General features: G+C 40.9%; 1 protein-coding gene across 2 annotated transcripts in view; it reads left to right on the top strand.

Annotated features, from left to right (window-relative positions):
• STXBP3 (syntaxin binding protein 3) overlaps positions 1-10,681 on the top strand; it is a 46,456-nt gene extending 35,775 nt beyond the window's left edge. For both annotated transcript variants that reach the window (XM_038413130.2, XM_043520479.1), the window contains 6 exons: positions 567-705; positions 2,146-2,252; positions 4,557-4,655; positions 5,512-5,597; positions 7,719-7,867; positions 9,783-10,681. In XM_038413130.2, coding sequence (XP_038269058.1) covers positions 567-705; positions 2,146-2,252; positions 4,557-4,655; positions 5,512-5,597; positions 7,719-7,867; positions 9,783-9,883 — 681 coding nt within the window. In that variant the 3' untranslated portion in view covers positions 9,884-10,681. The remainder of the gene's footprint in view (positions 1-566; positions 706-2,145; positions 2,253-4,556; positions 4,656-5,511; positions 5,598-7,718; positions 7,868-9,782) is intronic.
• The last annotated feature ends 3,158 nt before the right edge of the window (positions 10,682-13,839 follow it).

Below are 13,839 nucleotides of genomic sequence, written 5' to 3'. Positions count from 1 at the left end.
GACTCTTTTACAATAGCAAAATATAACATGAATGTGAGAATTAACTTTTCTTATAGTGGTCTTTGGTCTGGAACTTGGTAATACAACATTAAACAAAATCTGACCAAACATTTACAATAGTTAGTGTAAAAGCTGTTCAGTTTTGAAAATGTTGGTATTCAGGCTGTTAGTTTCATCTGTACAGACAGGGCCCTTACTGACAACTGTGTTTTAATTATAGCTGACATTCTTTGGCAGAGCTGTTTCCTAACAGGATTTGACTGGCCAGCGTGGACTGTCAAAATTGTTTTGCTACAGGGTTTAAAAAATACAAGCTCTGATACCACAGTTGAAATATACAACTATATAACAGTTTAGCATAGTTGTTTCAATTGTGTAGACAAAGGACCTTTGGTTTAAGTTCAGTGTGAATAGTCATTAATGAAACTCTTCCATCACAACCACCATGATGATGATGTTTGTAAAGTTAGTGGTAACTAACTACAGAACTAAATACAGAAACACAAACTGATGCTATTTGTTTTAATGACTGGTTAGTAAGACCACTTTGTTTGCTCTTAATTTAGGATTTAGCTCTTGGAACTGATGCAGAGGGCCAAAAAGTGAAAGACTCAATGAGAGTCCTCCTTCCAGTTCTACTCAACAAAGCCCATGACTCTTACGATAAAATAAGAGCTATCCTCCTTTATATCTTCAGCACAAATGGTATGATAAGTTGCTTTGTTTTTCAATGTTATAGATTTCAATACTAGGTTTTAGTGCAGAGGCCAATACTGGGTATGGACTAGTCGTACTAGGCCATGGCAGGGCTAAAAGGAAATGCTGCCCATAACTTGTAGCTTCTCTCTCTCAGATGCCTCTTGAAGAGGTTGTTCATACAGGGCTGGAAGTGATCCAGCACAACGAGCAAGCACATTTATTTTTTTTACAATAGATTATCTGAGCAGCATCAGTACTTGGGATGTGGGATATTTTTCTTGAATTCTTCCTTCCTTACCCAGGTCAGTGTTTGGAGGATTTGGGGTGGGATTTGCTGTTAGGTGCATCTTGGGAATTGGAGTGGATGGGGAAGAGTGGTGACAAAGAGACTGGAGGGGAGAATGCATTCCTGAGCGCTCAATCATAAGCACTGAGTAGCAAAAACTTAGATAATGAGGTTTGACTTGCCTTTCCTTCCACCTCCATTTCCCCAAAAGTGAATTATTTTTCCAAGTGGGACCTTGGACCATCAAGATCTACTGTACTGGACCCAGAAATGTACTAAATGCTATTGGAGTAAAGGAAACAGAGGCTCCTATAGAAATTTGAATGCATTATCAAAGATTGGCATGAAGTGACGATGTTTGAATTTCCAAGTACGCCTCTACCCCAATATAACGCGATCCACAGGAGCCAAAAAATCTTATCGTGTTATATGTGAAACCGTGTTGTATCGAACTTGCTTTGGCCCCCCCTGCTCCTTGTCCCCTGACTGCTCTGACCCCTATTTCTATTCCCCTCCCCCCCCGCCCCACACAGGCACTCACCGGCAGCAGTGGGAAGCGGAGCAATGTGGCCCCAACCGCAGCGCTCCGCTTCCCGCTGCCGGTGAGTGCGGGGAGGTTGGGGAAAGGACGCTCACCGGCGGTGGGCAGCAGAGCGCTGTGGCTGGGAACTGGTGGAGTGGAGTGGGCTGGGGCCGGGCTGCTCTGCTTCTGCTGCTGCCGGTGAGTGCCGGGGGGGGATCCCTTCCCCCAAACACCCTCCCCCGAGCAACACAGCTGGGGCTGGGGCGAGGGAAGTGGAGCGGGCTGTTCCAGACACTCTGCTAATCACCAGGGCCACTCTGGGCCTGCGGGGCCCCCAAAAGTTCCCACCCACAGCTCCTGCCTACTAGGTCCTGGAGGCTGCTTTACTGCGTTGTATGTGAACCCGTGTTATATCAGGTCGCGTTATATCCGGGTAAAGGTGTATTTATTTCAGAATCTGAAGGAGATTATGGTAAATTTAAAAGGATGGATTTATTATGAACAATCAAAGAAATGTATCCTAGTTTAAATAATCAAAAATCCTATCATGTCTGGGACCAAGAGCTAATTATCTTAAGTATCAGATGGACTTTTTAATTCAAAATCTAACTTATTCATTTTTTCTTTGTGGCAAAAGGAACTACACAAGAGAATTTGGACAAACTGATCCAGAATGTACAAATAGAAAGTGACAGTGACATGATAAAAAATTGGGAATACCTTGGTGTACCTGTTGTGGTCTCGGTAAGTGTTAAGTGCTGAAGGCTGGAATGTTGTTGCTGTGGTAACACTGTTTAGGGGCCTCTTAGCTGTTCCAGCTGCTTAGTGCTGCTTTTCTTGGAGCTCTGATATTATTAGCTCTAGCAGACAATTCAGCCTGCTAATTCAGTAGGCCTCGGTATTGCTCATAAAGAAAGATCACAGGCATGGTTCGGTGTCAGAGGCACTCGACCAGGTTTAGTACCTTCAAGCACAGTACTAGCATCTCATAGGAGCTATGGGTACACTAACACGAGTGCCCAGTGGCAAGGAATGGCTCAGTTAGCAGCAGGAATTTCTGCTGTCCCCTTGGCTGCACAAAGGGATAAGGCAGGGGTTGGCAAACTTTTTGGCTCGAGGGCCACATCTGGGTGGGGAAATTGTATGCAGGGCCATGAATGTAGGGCTGGATCAGGGGGTTGGAGTGTGGAATGCAATGCAGTGTGCAGGAAAGGGCTCAAGGCAAGGGGTAGGGGTGCAGCAGGAGATTGGGGGCTCAGGGCAGAGGGTGCAGGAAGGGGCTTAGGGCAGGGGGTTCGGGTGCAGGAGGGGTTTGGGGTGCAAGCTCCAACCTGGCGCCGCTTATCTCGAGCGGCTCCAGGGTGGCAGCGGCGCGCAGCAGGGCTAAGGCAGGCTCCCTACCTGCCCTGGCCCAGTACTGTTCCCAGAAGTGGCCAGCATGTCTGGCAGTGGGTCCTGGGAGTGGAGTAGGGCACGCAGCTCCACCATGTGCTGCCCTCACCTGTGGGTACCACCCCTGAAGCTCCCATTGGCCGCAGTTCCCCGTTCCTGGCTAATGGGAGCTGCAGGGGGTGGTGCCTGCAGGCAATGGCTGTGCACAGAGCCCTCTGCCCCCCTCGCCTCCTCCAGGGGCCACAGGGATGTGGTGCCGGTGGCTTCCGGGAACGGTGTGGGGCCAGGGCAGGCAGGGAGCCTGCTTTAGCCCCACTGTGTCACAGGGCTGGCAATCCCGTGGGCTGGATTGAAAGCCCTGATGGGCTAGATGCGGGCCGTAGTTTGCCCTCCCCTGGGTTAAGGCAAGGTTCCCCGACATTTATAGACCTTACATGACAATTTATGTACCACCTTGTATGTTTCGTGACATCTGCTTGTTACCTCCCCCTCTACTTTGCTCTAAATGTCTCAGGCAAAACATCCCTATTCATCACTTCTGTCAAACCCTCTTATCTGGTGTTAGACAGGGTGCACCTGGGCTAATTTTTTGGAATGTGTTTGTACACACTCACTCACTCTCTCTATCTGCTCCTTCTTAGGAGTGCCTGTGTTTTAGCAACACTAGCAGTATTTTTGTCAAGGTCACGAGTCCGAGAGTGTACTTATAAGCATCTACTTGAATACATGGCCTGACTTTGGTTCACAGCCTCTAGTTCAGGCCTCAGGTCTTGCACCAGGTCAAGTGCTTCAAGCTCTCGCTCTCCCCTACAGTAAAAGATACTGCATTTTTTTCATTTAGCTCTGTGGCTTTTTCTGCAACTCTTAATGTAGCATTCCACACTTTTCTTGGGAGAATCCAAAAGTTACAGAAGTTAATTATTTTGCTAACAATTCTTGAGAAATTCCCACTGCTAAAATTTGCGACGTATGTAACTTTTAAAACAGTATGCTGGTTTTACACTTGATAGTTTTCAAAGTAGTATCTAACATTTCTGCAAAAATCATCTTACTTTGATGCAAGCTGTTTATTCCATAACTCGTCAAAGTTATGCAGGCCTTGAGTATGTAATGTCTGAACTCTGCAGTTTTCTTACACTGAACTTTAAGAATCCAATCATTTAATGTCATTTTATGACAGGCAGTCGTAATAGTAACAAAAAAATGCAATTTTTTTGTTTTATAACTTAACCATACTTCCTGGAAAACGCTCTTTATTCGCGTTTCACTGTTCTATCGAAGTATATAGGTGACTTACAATAAAATGTAGTACAGGGAGGCAGATGGGCAGGAGGTAAAAAGTTTGGGGACCACTGCTATAAACCCTAGGCTCCAGCAACTGGGCAAGAATGATATGTGGAGATCTGTTAGCTTAGGAATTGTATTATATACGCTTCAGTATTCAAACAATCATTTTTTGGGGGTAAATATCAATATATCCAGCTCTTTTCTTCTGAAATAGAAGTTTCCAATACTTAATTTTGAACATAGTTTGATGCACATGGTGCAATATTTCCTTAGAACTTTCTATTTTGTTGGGATTGATTTAAAAGATATAGTATAATAAAACTAATAGCCTCTTTTTAAAAAAATAAATAAATAAATCTTTTTATTTAGTCTGCTTCTCAGCAACGTAAACAATCAAGGAAGGACCGTTCTTCAGAAGAAATATTTCAGCTTTCTAGATGGACACCTGTTATCAAAGATGTTATGGAGGTAAACTCTAAGAACATAGTTGTTTCCTAGGTGTAATATAGAAATACTCTTAAGTACTTTGTAAGATAACAGTTTATCCAAGTTCTTTTGAAATGGCAGTATAAGTATAAGTTGAGTTAATTACATTTTATATTCTATAAAATTTTCTTAAGAGGAAAGTTCTTCAGACATGTGCACATAACCACTAAATTTCTAGTTAGTATATTAAAATAGAAAATTAAATTTATAAGGTAAACTTAGTTTTAAGTATAACTGGAAAATAGTTTAAAGCTAGCTGAAGCAAATTAAGGTAGAGGGAGACATTTGAACTTCCTCTCCAGTGGCTGATAGTTTGATATTGAGTTCTTTAAATTAAATGTGTTAATGTGGTGGATCTTTAGACTATAGTTTTAAATGTTAAATTCATGTAATCGATGCCATTAGTGACCTGGGAAATCCATGCCAAGTCAGTAGTGTACTTTGTCTTTAGAAACCTGGGCTTTACATACATACATAATTTCTTTGTGGAGAAATTAAGTAGGTTTAATGCAGCTATAAATAAAAAATCAAAGATGAAATCTGAACAATTAAATCAGTGTGAAAATTAGTTAGAAATTACTTCCCTCTGTTTTTCTTCCTCATCATGATACACACAGTCTGTCACAAATGACTTTCAGCACTACAGTAATTAAATATAGATCTGGTGTGGTGCTTAGTCTTTTTCACGAGTTCTTGTGAAATCTGTTTGACTTGATTGAAGTTCTAAACCAGACAGCCTTGTCAGGAGTTGAAATTTATGGGGTTTTGTATATGTATAGTGTTTCAAGTTAACATAACTAGTTAAAATGAATGTTTTGTTTTTTTTTTTCCCTTCCAGGATGCTATAGAAAACAAACTAGATTCAAAAGAATGGCCTTACTTTTCCCAGTGTCCTGCAGCCTGGAATGGTTCAGGGGCAGTAAGGTAAATTGTTACAATTTACATTCAGAATAATATTTACTATTTACTATTCTCACTGTATTTTCTTACGTGCATTGTATAACTTGCATTTTGAAAAATAGTGCACGCGAGGGGCTGAAGTAACTATTTAGTATAAAATGAAATCTACTGAACAGCATTTCAGTTCATCTGAAATTATCTGTGGAGCTTAGCTGTTTGACCAGGGGTTCTCAAACTGGGGGGTCAGGATCCCTCAGGGGGTTGCGAGCTGTCAGCCCCCACCCCAAACTGCGCTTTGCCTCCAGCATTTATAATGGTGTCAAATATATAAAAAAGTGTGTTTTAATGTATAAGGGAGGTCTCACTCAGAAGCTTGCTGTGTGAAAGGGATCACCAATACAAAAGTCTGAGAACCCCTCTGGTTTGACCTTCAAGCTAGTTACTTATATAGCTCATAATTGTGGTTTGAGTGCCTCCCACATATTTAAAATAAAACTCTCCAAAGATCTTTCTTATTAGAGTTAAGTCACCTTTTTGGAGAGTTAGCTTGAGTAGTTTATAAGTGGTGGTTTGTGTATGAATTGTGTGTCGTGTGTGGCTGTACTAGGCTGAAGAAATGTTTTTTTTGCATTTAGTGACCATTCCCATCATTTTTTTCTGAAAAGAGTGAAGTCTGTAGGCTAGGTCTGAGTTTTGTGAAAGTTGTGTCTCCTGAACTCACAAGCCTCTCCTTACTGAACAATTTAATTATCCTAGTGGAATTTAACTCTTGTGGAAATCAGTGGCTCTAGAGAGGGAGAGGTGATCACTGGTAGCTAGGTCCAGTCCCGTGGAAGTCTTCAAATAGCAGTGACCTTCAAATGAATTCTGTATTCAATGGACAGCTAACATGGAGAGTAAAGTGGAGGGAAGGTGCTGTTTATATGTTCAGTGAATCTTTGCATAGTACTAGTTAAAGCTTTTTTCAGTGTGTGGATTCAGATGTGAGTTGCAATAATCAATGTTGGCTATCAAAAATGTTGATCATTGTATTCAGGTCTTTGCCTGTCTGATAGGTAGGGGCACAATTTTCTGGCTAGTCACAGATTTGAAGTTGGTTGTCCGACGGGTCATTAGTAGTTTGCTGATCTACTGAGGTCAATGCAGTGCAAATGTAGAGACTGGGAGACCTAACAGTCCTCCAGCAGCTGTACCACAATGTCAACAGTCTTTTTCAGTATTGGCCAGACACCCTTCATCATGGTGCTATTTACAGCTAGGTATTGAGAAGGCTAGGACAGTGATGTCTGTCTGACTTAAAGGAGATGAGCTCTTTTTTGGGGAAAGGTGTAACTGGATCATTCGGATTCAGAATTTTCAAGCTTTTCTCTGAGAGGTTGTGTGTGTGTGTGTGTGTGTGTGTGTACACTATAGAGCCAAGTGTATCTCAAATTTCTCGCTTGTATTTACTTTTCTCTTTTGTGATTTAGTTTTAGACTTGTATTTATGGTGTAGTACACTTTTTGTCAAAAAAAAAATTTTTTTAAGTAATCGTGACTTCCCCTTGTAAGTCATCCAATTGTAATTTGAGTCAAAAGATATTCTACTACACAACTGTGAAAAGTACTTGTCTAATTTTCTTTGTTTTCCTGAAATGTTTAATTGGTCAGACTTGCATGGAAATTTTCTGAGACCAAGTGGGTGAGATGATATCATCTTGTTGGACAAGCCTCTGTTAGTGAAAGAGACAAGCTTTTGAACTGCAGAGTTCTTCAGGTTTTGGAAAGGTAGTCAGTATTACAGCTAAATATGAGATGGAACAGATTTGTTTAGCATAAGTAACTAATACACATTCTAAGGGACCATCAAAGGTGACGTAGCCCATTAACACCTCTGCTGTCATAGGGCCAAAAAGGGGTTAGTGGTTTACAGATTGTTGTAATAATGAAGACCCTGGATTTATGGCTTACGACCATGATTTTTAGTGTCCAACAAAGTTATGAATTTAAACTCCCAATCTCATCTTTTGAAAGCCACAGCAATACTGCAAACATGGAAATTTTCTGTCATTTTTACTAGTACATTACACTATGTGGATGGTGAAACTAGATGCAATATATCACTGTGCTTTTATGTGCTCAGTTTTTTTTATGAACTATTTTACAGCGCTCGCCAGAAGTCCAGGACTAATTACCTGGATGACCGAAAGAGTGGTTCAAAGCTGATCGTTTTTGTAATTGGAGGCATCACATACTCTGAGATGCGCAGTGCTTATGAAGTTTCTCAAGCCTACAAATCTTGTGAAGTTGTTATTGGTAAGCCTGTCTAGGGAAGAGGAAGTAGTAGATGAGATGAGGTGCTTCATTGAGGCTAATGATGTTTAGTTCAGTGTATATTTGAAAAACAGAAGCATATTTTTCTGTGTCCCCTAGGTCAGTCTAAAAAAAAGCATCAGGTGGCTACTATGCTCTTTTGAAACTGCATCCAGTATCCCTAGATCTGAATTGGTCCTTTATGGCTATTGCCCTTAGTTTCTTGTTCTAAAAAGACATGTTTCCACAATTACCCTGAAGATCCCTAAAGAATTGGTAACCAATGTGAGACAATTCAGACCTCAGTCTTGCTGCCTAAATGTAGTATCCGAATTTCTAAATTACTGAATCAGATGTATGACTCATAGGAGTCATGCTGCTGAATTGCTAAAGGTACGCATTACAGTGAATCTCCTGACAACTATTTTTCTCATCTTTGCATTCACTTGTATCTAGCCCATTACTGAACTTGTTGCAGTTATTGTTACCAGCTGAAATTGGAAAACACAAACCAGAGTAGTGCAAAGATATTACTGACTTAGAAAACTTTTCTGCAGTAATAACTGAAATGACTACAGTTTGGCCCAGAATTTTTGGCAGCATTCTTCTAGCTCTAGCCAGGGGTCAATCATTTACTTCTGATGAAGTCCACCTAACACTGAGAATTGTAGTGGGTCCTGACTGTTTCAAGACACGTGCCAAGAATTGATCTTACCAGTATAGATGCTGCAGGAATTATTGGAGATAGTCCTTCTACCAGTTGCTGTTACTCTGTCTAGATAGCTGTTAAAAATCTTGTGTCAGAGGAGTAAAACTTCAGTTTATTTAAAAAAAAAAAAAAAAAAAAAAGTCTGATGTCCAGAGCTGACCGAGGTGTTGCTTAGAGAGGGCATAATGGTGGCTGCTATTGTCACAGACATCACAAGAAGGAAGACAGGACACCAGGAATGTGGTTTAACTAGGCTGCAACTTTAAGTAATATATCAGGAAACCATCCAGCAGCAACTCATCCAGTGCAGGTCATCTGTCCTTTGTAATCTACTCCACTTGGTGAAGGGCTGCCATCAGTTCCCCTCCCCCACACTCTGTTAATCTGATCCTAGTACAGCTTCTGGGACTTCCATCGCCTCACATGAGGGTTAAGGGAGTGGGGAAAAGGGGTCTCCTTACTGTACCAGACAGTAGAAGCCTAGCCCCATTTCCTACCTTCTTTAGGCGATATCTCCTAATTTGCTTCCAACTCAGGTTTATCAGAGAATCCTATTGAACAATAACCTGCATTGGGCACCTGCAACATTGTGACAAAATGCATTTTACAACCTAGCCAACCTGTTGCCTCCTTGGGCTACTGGGAGGCAGGCAAAAAAAACTACTCCTCACTGCCCAGGCCACTCCTTCCTAGCCCTTTAAAAGGGGACTACCAAGGTACCCACAGCACAGCCCCAAACCCTAGTTGTCCTCTAATCCAAAAAGTGGGGGAAGGAGGAGGAGATCTTTTCTTCTTGGTGCTCAGATTATGGTAGCTGTGGGCAAGGGGAAGGGTTTATGGGTATGCGGAAGCAAATAAGCTGTACAGAAGAGCGCAGCCTATTGGGCACTGATTCTCCACTTCTCAAACCTATATGGCGAGGAGGAGGGGTGGGAAGGAGTGGAATCCTTGAAAGGTCCCCAAGGTTTTGTTCTCCTGCTGACAGTCAAAGCCACCCCTACCTTGGGGTGGGAGGAGCATTTGCTTCCATAATCACTGCATGTCGAGCATCAAAATCATTAAAGTAAAGCATTTTAAACTACTTTAATGTATGAAAGGTACAATAAAAATACTTAACATGCAATTTTGATTTGGTAATGAGTCATGCTGATGTCTGCAAATCATACATAGTTAGCTGCATCCATCTAAAAGTGTATTCTGTTTTACCAGGTTCCACTCATATTTTGACACCCAGAAGACTGCTGGATGATGTAAAGTCGCTTAATAGACCAAAGGATACAATTTGCATTAAGAATGAAGAGAAAGTTTAATGTTCATGCAGTACTATTTCAGTAGTGATTAACTAAAAATTTATTAAGAGATCACATAATATAAATAGCATGTAAATATTTTAATGGAATTAACTTTTCTGGTGACGTATTTGGGACAGTACACGCCCTCAACTAATGGAGTATCTTTTTATAATTTAAATTTGCTGCTTTTCTTTTTGGAGTTAAGGGCAGGAAGAAGAAAAAAGTGTCTAACGCTTTTTTTATATTGTATTGAGTATGGACAGCATTTCAAGGTAAAATGCTTTCTGAAACTGGCATTTTTACCACTGCAACAAATCATGGTAGAATTTAAGAAATCATCATGTTTATGTGTGTATATATACTAATGGCTTTTCAGTAATTATGATAGCTTTCTATGCTGGAAACTGGAGAGGTTTTCTGAAACTGCCATAAAAGTACCTAGACTTAGAGAAGTTTCAGAGGCAAAAGCTGTAAATATAAGCATATGGTAAGATTATAAGTGCAATGTCTCTTGCAATATGTAAAATTCAATTAAAACAATTTATATTAAAAATGGAAACTTATATTGTCTTGTGAAAAATCCTCTGGTAAAATATGACTGTGTTGGTGCTTTCAGATGGTAGCTTGTGAGGGGAGGGGAATTAATTATAGAAGTACTAAAAGAAATAGTTTTACTTTCAATAAAAAACTCTGGAGAACGTGCTTGTCCATCTTATATGAAATGTTTCGGTGCACGAACACTACTCAAGACTTCCCCATGTTGTTCTCACAAAAAAAAAGTAAGCAGCTTTGATTTATTAAAAAATTTCCCCACTATTGTGTGTGTGCATAGTACATCTATTTTGTAAATTTAGTTCACAAGCAACTCAATCTAATGAACGTTTCCTGGTGACACTTCAGAGACTTCTAAGCCAAGTTTGGGGGGGAAAATCTCACTTGTTCTACCCTTTTTTTTTTTTTTTTTTTTTATTGCCACTGCATTGCAAAGTACCCCCATCTTGTTTGTTCATGTCATGTGCAGTGACATACTCCAGTGTTTTTTTTTTTAAAAAGAGTGGTTGTGAGTAGTTTGTTAGGGTGAAGAAAAATCATTGGTTGTCAATTTCAAAATTTAATTTTAAACAGGTTTATTTTTAAAAAGGAAAAGTATTTAAAGTGTAAACTTACTGTAATTAACCATTTAAATAAAAAATGAAGAAAAGCTTTTACTTTTGGTCTCCGTTTAGCTAGCAGACACAGAAGGAATATTTGTCTTTATTTGGTTTAGTTCATTCAAAGTTGAAAAAGTAGAAATGCCTATGTTCCTTTTCCAGTCTATGAATGAAAACAAGGTTGGAGAGGATAAGATCTAACTTTTCAAGATTGAAGGACATGGGGCCAGATTTTCAACCCAATTCCCATTGGTTTAAATAGGAGTTAGGCCAGAGGTGGGCAAACTTTGACCCACGGGACCCTCCTGCTCGGCCCTTTGAGCTCCTGGCTGGGGAGGCTCGCCCTTGGGCCCCTCCCCTGCTTTCCTCCCTCCCTCCCCTGCAGCCTCAGCTCACTGTGTCACCAGTGCTCTGGGTGGTGGGGCTCCAAGCTCCTGACTGGGAGAGTGGCTGTGAAAGCTGCCAGCCTGCCCTGGTGCTGTAGACTGTATGTTGATGTGCCTGGCTACAGCTGGGTGGTGCAGCTGCCCATCCTGGTGCTCTGAGTGGCATAGTAAGGGAGCAGGGAGTGGTGGGGTTGGATAAGGGGCAGGGGGTTCGGGGCGGGAGTCAGGTGACAGGGAGCAGGGGGTTGAAGTCCTGGAGGGGCAGTTAGGGGTGGGGGGTTCCAGAAGGGGGTGGTCAGGGGACAAGGAGTAGAGGGTGTAGGATGGGTCAGGGGTTCTGAGGCGGGCAGGAAGTGGGAGGCAGACAGAGGGTGTGGGCCAGGTTCTCTGGGGAGGCACAGCCTTCCCTACCCAGCCCTCCATACAGTTTCAGAACCCCCATGTGGCCCTCAGGCCAAAAAGTTTGCCCACCCTTGAATTAGGCACTGGACATGCTTGGGCACTTTTAAAAATCCCACAAGATACCTATCTGCATCCTTTAGAACCTAAATACCTTTGAAAACCTGGCTCACAGTGACCAGAGACAGTCTTGTCAATTCACTAGCTACAGTTAATGCTGCCTTTGCCTTTTATAATTTTAAAAAAAAAGCTTTAAACAAAACATGTTTGGATACGCTTTCTTCTCCCTTATGTATCCAGCAGAAAGGTAGTTTTTATTTAACTAATACTAATGTTTCTACTTTTTTAATTGTTTCCCTCCAATTACAGCTTGACAAAATCTAGAGTAAAATAAAGCTAGTAAAAAATCATTCACCCTTTTCTATCAATGTAAAAGTTAAGAATCTGAATAAAGGTGTATCAGTATAGTGCAGTCTCCAAATATAATATAAAAGCTATATAATGTTGATTTGCAACTAATTTCAATGGTAATGAACTTTTCTTTAGAGCAATTTAAGTACAAATGCAAAATGTGATTTAAAACCAATTTTTGAATCAAAATTTTCTGCTCCCTGACTTAAATCATGATAAAAGTTGGTGTTTTAAAATGACTGCTGGAACAACTAGTATAGTGGGGGTGCTGAGAGCCATTGAACCAAACTGTTAAACCCCATATATGATGGACGTCGCTTCAAGCCAGGGGAGCAGTAGCACCGATAGTTCCAGCACCTGTGTTTTAAAATGCTAATGTGAATCTGTCCTCTCTGGTTTGTTTATATGATCTGCACATAACAAAAGCAAGTGGTTTTAATAACCTAAATCTAGCATTCTGCTCTTACAATCATAGAATAGCAGGGTTGGAAGGGACCTCAGGAGGTCATCTAGTCCAACCCTCTGCTCAAAGCAGGACCAATCTTGCAAAAAAAAAAAAAAAAAAAAAAACTAATCCAAACAGTGGCTAATAAGGATGATTGCCAGTTAACTGGCTGTACAGAGATGCTGGACAACAAGAAATCTGATTACAACATTATAGTCCAAAAATAATTATTGTAGTTCCTCATGTTTGAGTTGTTGCATTCCATGTAAACTAAACATTCTTTTTTTAAAAAGAATTGCTCAGCTTTACCACTTCCTCCACCTTATCAGTGACTAGTTTTAACTCATGGAGAAAATAGCTATGCTGCAGTTTAAATTAAAAACAAAAAAAACCTCTCATATAAACCACAAACTGTTAGTGGCTCACTCCAAAGCCAAAGTAGGGTGTGTAAAACTTTGCATGAATTGTGACCATCTCACTATCTTATGGGACATGGAATCATAGGACTGGAAAAGACCTGGAGAAGTCAGTCCAGTGCCCTGCACTTGGGGCAGGACTAAGTATTATCTGGACCATTCCTGACAGGTGTTTGTCTAACCTGCTCTTAAAAATTTCCAGTGACTAGGCAATTTATTCCAGTGCTTAACCACCCTGACAGGAAGTTTTTCCTAATGTCCAACTTAAACCTCTTTTGTTCCAATTTTAAGCCCATTGCTTCTTGTCCTATCCTCAGAGGCTAAGGAGAACAATTCTCCCTCCTCCTTGTAACAACCTTTTATATGCTTGAAAACTCTTCATGTCCCCTCTGTCTTCTCTCTTCCAGACTAAACACAAAGTCATAAGTCATGTTTTCTAGACCTTTAATCACTTTTGTTACTCTTCTCTGGACTTTCTCCAATTTGTCCACATCTTTCCTGAAACATCACCCAGAACTGGACATAATACTCCAGTTGAGGCCAAATCAGCGTAGAGAAGAGCATAAGAATTGCTTCTTGTGTCTTGCTTACAACACCCCTTCTAATACATCCCATAATGATGTTAGTTTTACTTGACAATAGTGTTACTCTGTTGACTCATATTTAGCTTGTGATCCACTATAACCCCCAGATCCCTTTCTGCAGTACTCCTTTCTAGGCAGTTATTTCCCATTTTGTATGTGTGCAACTGATTGTGATTGTTCCT

Source organism: Dermochelys coriacea, chromosome 8 (assembly GCF_009764565.3).
Source record: "Dermochelys coriacea isolate rDerCor1 chromosome 8, rDerCor1.pri.v4, whole genome shotgun sequence".
NCBI lineage: Eukaryota > Metazoa > Chordata > Testudines > Dermochelyidae > Dermochelys > Dermochelys coriacea.
This window is presented reverse-complemented; position numbering and strand designations above follow the sequence as displayed.